A 12,257-nucleotide genomic window follows, 5' to 3' on the forward strand; every position below is an offset into this window, starting at 1 on the left:
CGCAGTGGTCCCCGACCTCCGGGCCGCGAAGAATGCAGCGGTACAGCAGTGGCTGGAACACACCCAGCACATCGTTAAGAAAGAAGCCGAAATAAACAAGCTAATTAATTAGGTGCCGCCCGGCACGTAAGTGTTGGCCCAGATCAGAGGTGATTGCCGATTGCACCGCCTCTGATCTGGGCCAACATTTACGTGCCAGGCGGCACCAGATTAATTAGCTTGTTTATTTTGGCTTTTTTACTTAAAGATGTGCTGGGTGCGTTCCGGCCACCGCTGTACCGCTGCATTCTTCGCGGCCCGGAGGTCGGGGACCACTGGATAAGAGTACAGACTGTTGCAAACATCAATATACGGCACTCACTCGTGATATCCTGATAGCATAGCGGAGGCTCCACGAAAGAAGTGAAAACGTACAAATTCCATCCAGAATGGGAAGAGGAATTTCTATTTACCTCGGTGAAAGACAAGTGTGTATGTATGTTGTGCCACCAAACACAAGCACTGACTAAAACAGGGAATCTGGAGCGGCATCACAACACCAACCACCAGAAATTTAAAGATACCTACCCTCAAACAGCGCAATCCATTCCAGGAAAGTTGAGGAGCTGAAATCAAGGTTGAAGGTCCATCAATCGTTTTTCACAAAACATGCTGCTCAAAATAAGGCTGCTATTGAAGCATCATTTCATGTAAGTCACCTTTTAGCTAAGCACAAGAAGCCTTTTACAGATGGCGATTTATTCAAGGAAGCAATGGCCGTTACCGCTGAGACTGTTTTTAATGACTTTATAAACAAAAACGACATCACAACCGCAATACATAATACACCGCTTGGCCCTGCAACAGTGACAAGGAGGGTAGAGTCATTGTCAGAGGATGTGGATATTTTTCACTACAATTCGATGAATCCCTGGATGTAATGCAAACAGTTCAGCTTGTTGTATTTGTCAGAATGGCTTTCCAGGATTTTACAACAAAGGAGGACTTCCTCACTCTTTTGCAATTAAAGGAGAGAATGAGAGGTGAGGATACTTACAATGAGTTTTAAAAATATGTCCATGAAAATGACAACCCCATTCATAAATTGGTGGCAAATACTACTGATGGGGCCCCAGCAATGCATGGTGTGCACATTGGTTTTATAGCACTAAAAGTCAGTGCCTACTTCGGGTCAACTTCTCTTTGTGAAACTGCATTTTCACAGATGAAAAACTATTAAATCTAAGTACAGGAGCTGTCTTACTGACAGACACCTCACAGACTGTCTCAGACTGGCTGTCTGTAGTTATGAGCCAAATTTCAGGGAACTAGCGATAAGTATTCAGCCCCAGTCATCACACTGAGTGCAACAGTCAATTTTTATTAATTTTTTTTTGTGTTGGAATAAAATTAAATAATGAAACTTAGAATTAAAGGTGTGAAGTATTGTAATACTCTTAAAGAAAGATATGCTAGTTACAGTGTTTTCTTGTTTGAATTAGTTTGAAAGTTTGACAAAAAGTATTTTGTGTAATTCAAATACAATTAGCCAAAATAAAAGGCCTCAAATTGGCAGTACAATCTGAGCTGTTTTTTCTCTAAACAATTTAGTAGGTAGATCTTGCCTTTCACTAATGTTGAGGTAGGAGATCTTGGGCTTGAAAAGGTTGGTGACCACTAGTGTACATAATTGTTTGCATACATGTATCTACAGATACAATATGCAATCACATCAATATGTATTGATAAATCTGATGGCCTGGTGGAAGAAGCTGTCCTGGAGCCTGTTGGTCCAGGCCTTAATGCTAGGGTACTGTTTGCCAGATGGTAGCAACTGAAACAGTTTGTGGTTGGGGTGGCTGGAGTCCCTGATAATCCTCCAGGCCCTTTTCTTTTTATTTATTTATTTATTTTTTTAAAAACACACCTGTCGCTGTAAATGTCCTGAATGGAGGAAAGTTCACACCCACAGATGCGCTGGGCTGTCCGCACCACTCTCTGCCGTAGGACAGTTCCTGTACCAGGCGATGACACAGCCAGTCAGGATCGTCTTGATAGTGTCCCTGTAGAAAGTCCTGAGGATTTGGGGACTCATGCTGAACTTCTTCAGCCGTCTGAGGTGAAAGAGGCACTGTTGTGCTTTTATCACCTCACATCCGGTATGTAGGGTCCAGGTGAGATCCTCGGTGATGTGTATGCCAAGGAACTTGAAACTACTCACCCCTTCAACTACAATCCCGTGGATGTCAATAGGGGCTAGCCTGTCTGTTACTCCTGTAATCCATGATCATTTCCTTCGTTTTTTCAACTTTGAGGGAGAGGTTGTTTTCTTGGCACCACTGTGTCAGGGCGCTGACTTCTCCCCTGTAGGCTGTCTCATCGTTGCTGGAAATAACGCCTTTCAAGTTGATACTGATAAGATGACAGTAAAAGAATTACTGTTATATTATACAGTAATGGGTGCACATTCACACTGTCCAGATAAGAAGTGATGGTGGTACTGCACAGGCTGCCCATGATAGCAGGGTGTGGTAAACAGAGCTAAGCAGTGCTGTGGTAAACAGATAGTGCAGTCCTAACGTTGAGTTCAATGCTGACTGGCCACACCGGTCACGCTACTAGTGCCAGACTGTATCAGTTTCTGCCGCTCCTCTGGATTTATCAGCTGCGGAGAGAGGGGAAACCTGCTGTGTGGGCAACAGCTTGCTCCCCATCTCGTCCTGCCCTGACGTGAGCAGAGAGCTAGGATGCAACATCCATGGTTGATCCCAATCTATAGACGGCCTACTGCTACAGTGGGGCTATAAAGTTTATGAATCCTGTAGAATTCTCTCTATTTCTGCAGAAATATGACCTAAAATGTGGTCAGATCTTCATGCGTCCTAAAACTAGATAAAGGGAACCCAATTAAATAAACAACACGAAAAAAACATTATACTTGTTCATTTATTTATTGAGAAAGATGATCCAATTGTACATGTATTTGTTGGAAAAAGTATGTGAAACTTTGCTTTCAGCAATTGGTGTGATCCCCTTGCACACCAATAACTTCAACCAAACATATCTGGTAACTGTTGATCAGTCCTGCACATTGGCTTGGAGGAACTTTAGACCATTCCTTCTTATAAAACTGCTTCAACTCTGGGATGTTGGTGGGCTTCCTTGCATCAACTGCTTGCTTCAGGTCCTCCCACAACTTTTCCATAGGATTAAGTTCAGGACTTTGACTCGACCATTCCAAAGCACAAACTTCCTTTTTAAACCATTCTGTTGTTGATTTACTTTTGTCTTTTGGATCATTGCCTTGTTGCATTACCCAACCTCTATTAAACTTTAGTTATGACGGACCGCTACCCTGATATTCTCCTGTAAAATGTCTTGATGCAATTCTGAACTAAATTGTTCCCTCAAGGATTGCAAGCTGCCCAGGCTCTGAGGCAGCAAGGCAGCCCCAAACCATGATGCTCCTTCCACCATGCTTCACAATTGGGATGAGGTTTTGGTGTTGCTGTGCAGTGCCCTTTTTCCTCCAAAACATAGCAATGTGTATTTCTGCCAAAAAGTTCAACTTTTGTCTCATCTGTCCAGAGAGCATTGTTCCAGAAGTATTGTAGAACATCCAGGTGGTCTTTTGCAAACTTGAGATGGGCAGCAACGTTTTTTTTTGGAGAGGAGTGGTTTCCTCCATGGTGTCCTTCCATGAACACCATTCTTGTTCAGTGCTTTTCTTATAGTGGACACATGAACATAGACTTTAGCAAGTTTAGATATTTCTGCAGGCCTTTTGCTGTTATTCTTGGGCTCTTTATCACCTCCTTCAGCACTGCACGTTGTCTCTTGGTGTGATCTTTGCAGGATGCCCACTCCTACGGAGAGGAGCAACAGTACTGAGTTTCCTACATTTGTAGACAGTTTCTCCTACTGTGGACTGATGAACACTCAGGTCTTTAGAAATGCTTTCGTAACCTTTTCCAGCTTCATGCATCTCCACAATTCTTCTTCTAACGTTCTCTGAAAGTTGTTTTGATCGAGGCATGGTGCACATAAACAGATTTTTCTTGAGAAGACCAAGCTCTATCAGTAACCTGACTTAGTGTGTCTTCTTTATAGGGCAGGGCATCTCTACAACCCACACCTCCAATCTCATCTCATTGATTGGAACTCCTGACTCCAAATAGCTTTTGTAGCAGGCATTACCCCAGAGGTTCACATACTTTTTCCAAAAATACATGTAATATTGGATCATTTTTCTCAATATACTGTATAAATGAACACTTATAATTGATTTATTTAATTGGGTTCCCTTTATCTCGTTTTAGGATTTGTGTAAAGATCTGATCACATTTTCGGTCATATTTATGCAGAAATGGAAAAAATTCTACAGTGTCCACAAACTTTCTAGCACCACTTTACTGTGTTAAAAAGTGTCATTGGAGAATAATGTTCATGCAGACCTTTTGGGTGTTTTCAGCATTGCTTATATCTTGCATAGCAAGTATCTGCACGTTTTGCTCCATTTATGATTTTCTGAAAATCCCACAAAGAAAGCCATCCCACAGATCATAATTCAGGTGACTTGGAGCTGGTTGCTGTAGTGCAGAGAGGTTGCAATCAGACCCTGACCAGACAAATATTCTTCTGTTACAGGTTAAAACACGCATTTCACTCCCATAGATGGAATTTCAGATTTGGCTGCAGGTTGTATGTTTTTTTTTTAAAAAAGGGATTACTTTAGATAGGATCAGGATTATAATCAAATAGCTTTAAAAAAGAAGTGTTAAGAATCACACGCAAAATGTTGAAGGAACTCAGCAGGCCAGGCAGCATTTATGGAAAAAAGTACAGTCAGACCCTTCGACCTCGGCCCAAAACGTCAACTGTACTTTCCCCACCAAAGATGCTGCCTGGCTTGCTGAGTTCCTCCAGCACTTTGTATGTGTTCCTTGGATTTCCAGCATCTGTAGATTTTCTCTTGTAAGTGTTAAGATCGTTAGTGGTTCTTCTTCTAAATGAACCAGGGTCTCCAAGGGCGTGCAGTGGGTATGGATTACCCAAATTCCTTCAGACTAGAGCTGTCTGGTAGCTTTACACTGCCTGAATAAGATAAGATACAGGAGCAGAATTAGGCCATTTCGCTCATCAAGTCTGCTCTGCCATTTCATCATGGCTGATTCAATCTTCCTCTCAGCCCCAATCTGATGCGGGAGGAGAAGATGGCGGCGCGCCTGCGCGTGCGCAGCTCTCCGGTGAAAAATGATATCTTATCTGTTAAATAGGGGCCGTGGACAATTCTGATTTGATAGAGATTGGACGTGAAATCACAGAGGAACATCTGGAGAAATTTCTGAAACGCCCGTCCACTGCTGTCATTACTGTGTGGTCGGAACTCTTTCGGAGGGTAGACCTCAAAATCCCCGGCCTTGCCTGCTTTTGACGACCGAGAAGGAGGTCGAATCTTTCGGCAGAGGTGCCGCTCAGTACTCGGTGTCAGAGAGCTGATCAGAGCTCGAAGTTTTCGGATGACTCAGAGTCGGATTGTGGTCGGCATGGCAGTGAGAGTTTTTCTTCCCTTTCCCATCAGCGTGAGATGTGGGACATTTGAGAAACTTTGAACTTTACTGTGCTCACGGACTTTCTTCATCAAGTTATGGTATTGTTACACTGTTTGTAACTATATGTATAATTATGTGGTTTTGTCAGTTTTTTCAGTCTTGGTTTGTCTTGTGATTTGTACATCACACCAGAGGAAATAATGTACTATTTCTTAATGCATGCATTACTAAATGACAATAAAAGGGGACTGCGTGTCTTCATAATCTAATCTCCTGCCTTCTCTTGCATCCCTTTGTTCCCTGACCAACAAAGAACCTATCAACCTCTGCTTTAAATATACATAGATAGCCTCCACAGCTGCCTTTGGCAACAAACTCCATAGATTCATCACTCTCTCGCTAAAGAAATTCCTCTTCTCTGTTCTAAAAGGACAACTCTCTGAGGTTGTGTCCTCTGCTCTCAGACTCTCCCACCATAGGAAATATGTTCTCCACATCAAATACCTTTCCCTGCTGGAGGCTTATTTCTGTGGTGCACATCCAAACAAAGTTCAAAGTAAATTTATTATCCAACTACATACATGTCAACATACACACCTCTGAGATTCATTCTCTTTCTGGCATACTTAATAAATTGATAATAGAATAATAATCATAATAGAATCAAAGGCAGGCCACAGCAACTAGGATGTTCAACCAGTGCGCAAAAACAAACTATGCAAATACAAAAAGAAATAATAAATAGATATTGAGAACATGGGATCAAGAGTCCTTGGAGGTGTGTCCATAGGTTGTGGGAACATTTCAGTGATGGGATGAGTAAAGTCATCCTCTTTGGTTCAAGAGCCCAATAGTTGAGGGGTAACAACTGCTCCTGAACCTGACGAGTGGTGGCAGTCCCACAAAGCTGCCCCACTCCTGAACCAGTGTGGATAATATAATTCACCTCAACTCTGAACTGATTCTACAATAATCAATCAGCCTCTTCTGGTGCTTGCTCGGACTGCTCTTTCTCTTATTACAGCAAGGACTCACTCAACACAGTTATCAGATTTCTGGAAAGGAATGAAGCAGGACAAAGGAATTTACCTTTTGGATTTGTCTCTTCCCTTTGATACGGCTGTGTTTGTAATTGCAGCTTTGGCCAGATAATAATCTCGATCATGATCTGGGAGAAAAATGTATCTCGTCTCCTTTAAGAAAAGAATTACAAGAGGTAATTAATTTGCAGATTGTACAGTATAACTGGTCAACTATTGGCTAAATATAAAATAATCTCAGGTCAACTACGCGTAATCGCATAGCCGCCTTGGTGTGGTTTGTCTTGGGAATTGTCCATGTCATAGAGTCATAAAAAAGTACAGCACAAAAACAGGCTCTTCGGCCCATCTATTCCATGCCAAAACCTTTTAAGCTGCCTATTCCCATCAACCCGCACTAGGACCATAGCCCTCCATACCCCAACCATCCTCGTACCTATCCAAGTTTATCTCAAACATTGAAATCAAGCTCACATGCATCACTTGTGCTGGTGGCTAATTCCACACTCTCACGAGCCTGAGTGAGGAAGTTCCTCCTCATGTTCCCCTTAAACTTTTCACCTTTCATCCTTCAACCCTGCCCTTAGTTGTAGTCCCACCCATCTAAGTGAAAAAAGCCTGCTTGCATTTACCCTATCTCTACCCTTCATAATCTCGAATACCTCAATCAGATCACCTCTCAGTCTTCTACATTCTAAGGAATGAGGTCCTAAGCTTTTTTATCTTTCCTTATAACTCAGGTCCTCCAGACCCAGCAACATCCTTGTAAATTTTCTCTATACTCTTTCACCCTCAAGTTACATTTTTCCTATAGCTAGGTGACCAAAACTTCACACAACACTCCAAATTAGGCCTCACCATCATCTTATACAGCTTCAACGTAACATCCCATCTTCTGTACACAACTCTTTAATTTATGAAGGCCAATGTGCCAGAAGTTTTCTTTACAACCCAACTGTGATGCCATTTTCATCGAATCAACGTTCTACAGAGACATTTAATTGCCCTATATTTGGATCTGTTCAATGTTCTTGATACAAGTTATTGGCCTTGATATTGTGTTCACCCTTGAAGAAAGTCATCCAGAAATGATTAAAGATGTATCAGAAACAAACATCACCTTTCCTGTAATTAGGGCTGCCAGATGTCAATGACTACAATAAGCATTGCTGGATCCAAAGGTTCTTTAAAAGTCAAGAATGAGGTAAATCACTTGTTCATTAAATCTTTGGCTTGTCACTCAAGTCTCTAGCAAATAGTCATAGTCATACTTTACTGATCCCAGGGGGAAATTGGTTTTTGTTACAGTTGCACCATAAATAATAAATAGTCATAGAACCATAAATAGTTAAATAGTAATATGTAAATTATGTCAGTAAATTATGAAATAAGTCCAGGACCAGCCTATCGGCACAGGGTGTCTGACCCTCCAAGGGAGGAGTTGTAAAGTTTGATGGCCACAGTCAGGAATGACAACCTTTGACGCTCTGTGTTGCATCTCAGTGGAATGAGTCTCTGGCTGAATGTACTCCTGTGCCCAACCAGTACATTATGTAGTGGATGGGAGACATTGTCCAAGATGGCATGCAACTTGGACAGCATCCTCTTTTCAGACACCACCGTCAGAGAGTCCAGTTGCAACCCCACAACATCACTGGCCTTACGAATGAGTTTGTTGATTCTGTTGGTGTCTGCTACCCTCAGCCTGCTGCCCCAGCACACAACAGCAAACATGATAGCACTGGTCACCACAGACTCGTAGAACATCCTCAGCATTGTCCGGCAGATGTTAAAGGACCTCAGTCTCCTCAGGAAATAGAGACGGCTCCGACCCTTCTTGTAGACAGCCTCAGTGTTCTTAGACCAGTCCAGTTTATTGTCAATTCGTATCCCCAGGTATTTGTAATCCTCCACCATGTCCACACTGACCCCCTGGATGGAAAAAGGGGTCACCAGTACCTACAGATATCTACAGATGTACCGTGGAGAGCATTCTAACTGGTTGCATCACCATCTGGAATGGAGGGGACACTGCACAAGATCAGAAAAAGCTGCAGAAAGTTGTAAACTCAGCCAGCAACTTCATAGGCACTAGCCCACCCCCAGCGTCAAGGACATCTTCAAAAGGTGATGCATCAAAAATGTGGCATCCATCACCCAGGACATGCCCTCTTCTCCTCACTACCATCAGGGAGGAGCTACAGGAGCCAAGGACACACACTCAACATCTTAGGTACAGCTTCTTCTCTTCCGCCATCAGATCTCTGAATGCACAAAGAACCAACCCATGAACGCTATTTCACTATGTTTTTGCTCTCTCAGAATCAGATTTAATATCACCGGAATGCATAAAGAAAAAAAAAACTGTGAATCACAGGTAGTATATGTCTACATTAAATAGTTAGATTAAATAAGTAGTGCAAAAATAGAAATAAAGAAGTAGTGAGGTAGTGTTCATTGGTTCAACGTCCATTCAGAAACCAGAAGGCAGAGGGAAAGAAGCTGGTCCTGAATTGTCGAGTGTGTGCCTTCAGGTTCCTGTACTTCCTTCCTGACGGTAGCAATGAGAACAAGACACGTCCTGGGTGATGGGGGTCCTTAATGATGGACGCCGCCTTTTTGAGGCATCGCTCCTTGAAGATGACCTGGATACCGTGGAGGCCAGTGCCCATGATGGAGCTGACTGAGTTCACAACTCTCTGCAGCTTCTTTCGACCACCTCCCACCCCACCCTCCAGCAGGTCAACAAATACACTCAAAAACTTCTATAGTTGTACCGTGGAGAGCATTCTGACAGGCTGCATCACTGTCTGGTATGGAGGGACTACTGCACAAGACCGAAAGAAGTTGCAGAAGGTTGTAAATCTAGTCAGCTCCATCTTGGGTACTAGCCTCCAAAGTACCCAGGACATCTTCAGGGAGCGGTGTCTCAGAAAGGCAGCATCCATTATTCAGGACCTCCAGCACCCAGGGCATGGGCTTTTCTCACTGTTACCATCAGGTAGGAGATACAGAAGCCTGAAGGCACACACTCAGTGATTCAGGAACAGCTTCTTCCCCTCTGCCATCTGATTCCTAAATGGACATTGAACCCTTGGACACTACCTCACTTTTTTAGTATACAGTATTTCTGTTTTTTGCACTTTTTAAAAAATTTATTCAATATACATATATTGTAATTTATTTACTTATTTATTTATTATTTTTATTTTATTTACCATTTTTTCCTTCTATATTATGCATTTCATTGAACTGCTGCTGCTCAGTTAACAAATTTCATGTCACATGCCGGTGATTCTGAATAAGAGATTATTATATATAGAAACACAAAGTATTAAAAAGCTCAACTACAAGAGAAATAACAACTCCATTGCCCAATCCAACAGGGCATTAGTCATAACCTCAGTCCGCAGTTGTGCCTGTTGAGTCCACGTCAACCATCAGGCACCTATTTACACTCTCCGTGGTTCCTCCTCCCCAAATTCCACTCAGCTGCCTCTCAGATTCTGCAGATCAGGGACACAAGAGGTTCAACAGATGCTGCAAACCCTGAGACACAGACACACACTAAATGCTGGAGGAACTCCCACTGCCACAGAAGCCAGTTTTCAGTCAACTGGATTCACTCCACGAAATGGCTGGCGGAGTGGGGAGCACCACAGGCTACGGGACCAATCCCGCCGCCTAACCTACTGAGCTCCTCCAGCATTGTGTGTGCGTTTCTACAGAATAGGGACAAATCACAGTGGCCCATTAACCCGGCTCCCGCAGAGATCTGGTCTGTGACGGGGAGCTAGAGCCCCTAGAGAAGGCAAACACGAGGAATTCTGCAGATGCTGGAAATTCAAGCAACACATATTAAAGTTGCTGGTGAACGCAGCAGGCCAGGCAGCATCTCTAGGAAGAGGTACAGTCGACGTTTTTGGGCCGAGACCCTTCGTCAGGACTAACTGAAGGAAGAGCTAGTAAGAGATTTGAAAGTGGGAGGGGGAGGGGGAGATCCAAAATGATAGGAGAAGACAGGAGGGGGAGGGATGGAGTCAAGAGCTGGACAGGTGATTGGCAAAGGAGATATGAGAGGATCATGGGATGGGGAGAAAGAAAGGGTGGGGGGAACCCAGATGATGGGCAAGGGGTATAGTGAGAGGGACAGAGGGAGAAAAAGGAGAGAGAGAAAAAGAATGTGTATATATAAATAAATAACAGATGGGGTACGACCGGGAGTTGGGGCATTAACGGAAGTTAGAGAAGTCAATGTTCATGCCATCAGGTTGGAGGCTACCCAGACGGAATATAAGGTGTTGTTCCTCCAACCTGAGTGTGGCTTCATCTTTACAGTAGAAGAGGCCGTGGATAGACACATCAGAATAAGGCCCCGGTTACGGACAGCGTCAGAGACTGGGATTGAGCTCGGGTCGGTGGAGCTGCAAGGCCACAGATCTATTAGCTGTACCTCGGCTCACCTTCCACCTCCAGCTGAGGGAGACCCACGCCTGGGAGACCTCCCAGAGGTCGTATTTATTTTATTTAGAGATACCACACGGTAGCAGGCCCTTCTGGCTCAGTAAGCCTGTGCCGCGCAATTACACCCACAAGTCCAATTATCCCGCTAACTGGCACAACTTCGGAAAGTGCAAGGAAACCGGAGCACCTGGAGGAAACCCAAGTGGTCAAGGGAAGAACGTGCAAACTCCTTACAGACAGTGGCGGGGTTTGAACCCGGGTTGCTGGTACTGTAATGGTGTTACGCCGACCATTGCAGTACTGTGCTGCCCTCAGGTTACAGAGGAGCTTGGAGGGCCCTTTCTCTTCAGACTTACTGAGAAGGCCTGCTTTTGCTATGTTCATGATGAGGAAGATAACACACCACTTTGATATTTCCAAAAAGTTTAAAAAAAACAGAAGCACACTTTAAGAGAATTTGGAGAACAAAATTTGGGAGACTTTACCTCAGTATCTGGCAAACCAGTGTATCCTACACTGCGATACGCATGTAAAGAATTCTTCATTGTATTTGTGGAAAATGTATAAAAGGAGGTCCTAGATCCCACATCTTGTTCAAATCCTTTAATAATGGCGCCATTCACCCTGTGCATTGCAGAATAAACAAAATCAGTCAAAGCAATAGAATTTTAACTCACTGTGTTTTTCCCCCAGCTCCTTCCTTTCTCTGATTTCTTCAGGAACATAAGAGCACGAGACACAGGAGCAATTTTGGGCCACTTGGCCCATTGAATCTTCTCTGCCATTTCATTATGCCTGACCTATCTCCTCCTCAACCCTATTCTCCTGCCTGCTCTCCACAACCTTTCATGCTCTGACAAATCAAGAAGGGGGTTTGGTGGGAGGCTGATGTTCTTGTTGCATTTTTTTTCTGTTAGCTCTTTTCTGTAGGGGAGGGAGATTTTTGCAAACCTCCCTTGAACTCTCTCCAGTTTCAGTACATCATTTCTAATATAAAGGGCCCAAAACCACTCACAATACTCCAAATGAGGCCTCGCCAGTGCTTTATAGTCTCAACGTTACATCCTTGCTTTTATATTCTAGCCCTCTTGAAAAAAATGTTAACATTGCACTCAACCTGCAAATTAACCTTTAGGGAATCCTGCACAAGGACTCCCGAGTCTCTTTGTGCCTTGTTTTTTTTGTATTTTCTCTCCATTTAGAAAGTAGTCAACCCTTTTAT

The 12,257-nt window shown here is 43.4% G+C and overlaps 1 protein-coding gene across 1 annotated transcript in view; it reads right to left on the reverse strand.

Annotated features, from left to right (window-relative positions):
* The window catches only part of LOC140187098 (alpha-N-acetylgalactosaminide alpha-2,6-sialyltransferase 2-like), a 66,778-nt gene that overhangs the window by 13,146 nt on the left and 41,375 nt on the right, over positions 1 to 12,257 (reverse strand). The window contains exons 5-6 of the mRNA XM_072242046.1: positions 11,521 to 11,659; positions 6,621 to 6,724 (exon numbers count right to left, since the gene is read on the reverse strand). Of these exons, the coding sequence (XP_072098147.1) occupies positions 6,621 to 6,724; positions 11,521 to 11,659 (243 nt within the window). The remainder of the gene's footprint in view (positions 1 to 6,620; positions 6,725 to 11,520; positions 11,660 to 12,257) is intronic.

The sequence above is a fragment of the Mobula birostris genome, chromosome 24 (assembly GCF_030028105.1).
Source record: "Mobula birostris isolate sMobBir1 chromosome 24, sMobBir1.hap1, whole genome shotgun sequence".
Taxonomy (NCBI): domain Eukaryota; kingdom Metazoa; phylum Chordata; class Chondrichthyes; order Myliobatiformes; family Myliobatidae; genus Mobula; species Mobula birostris.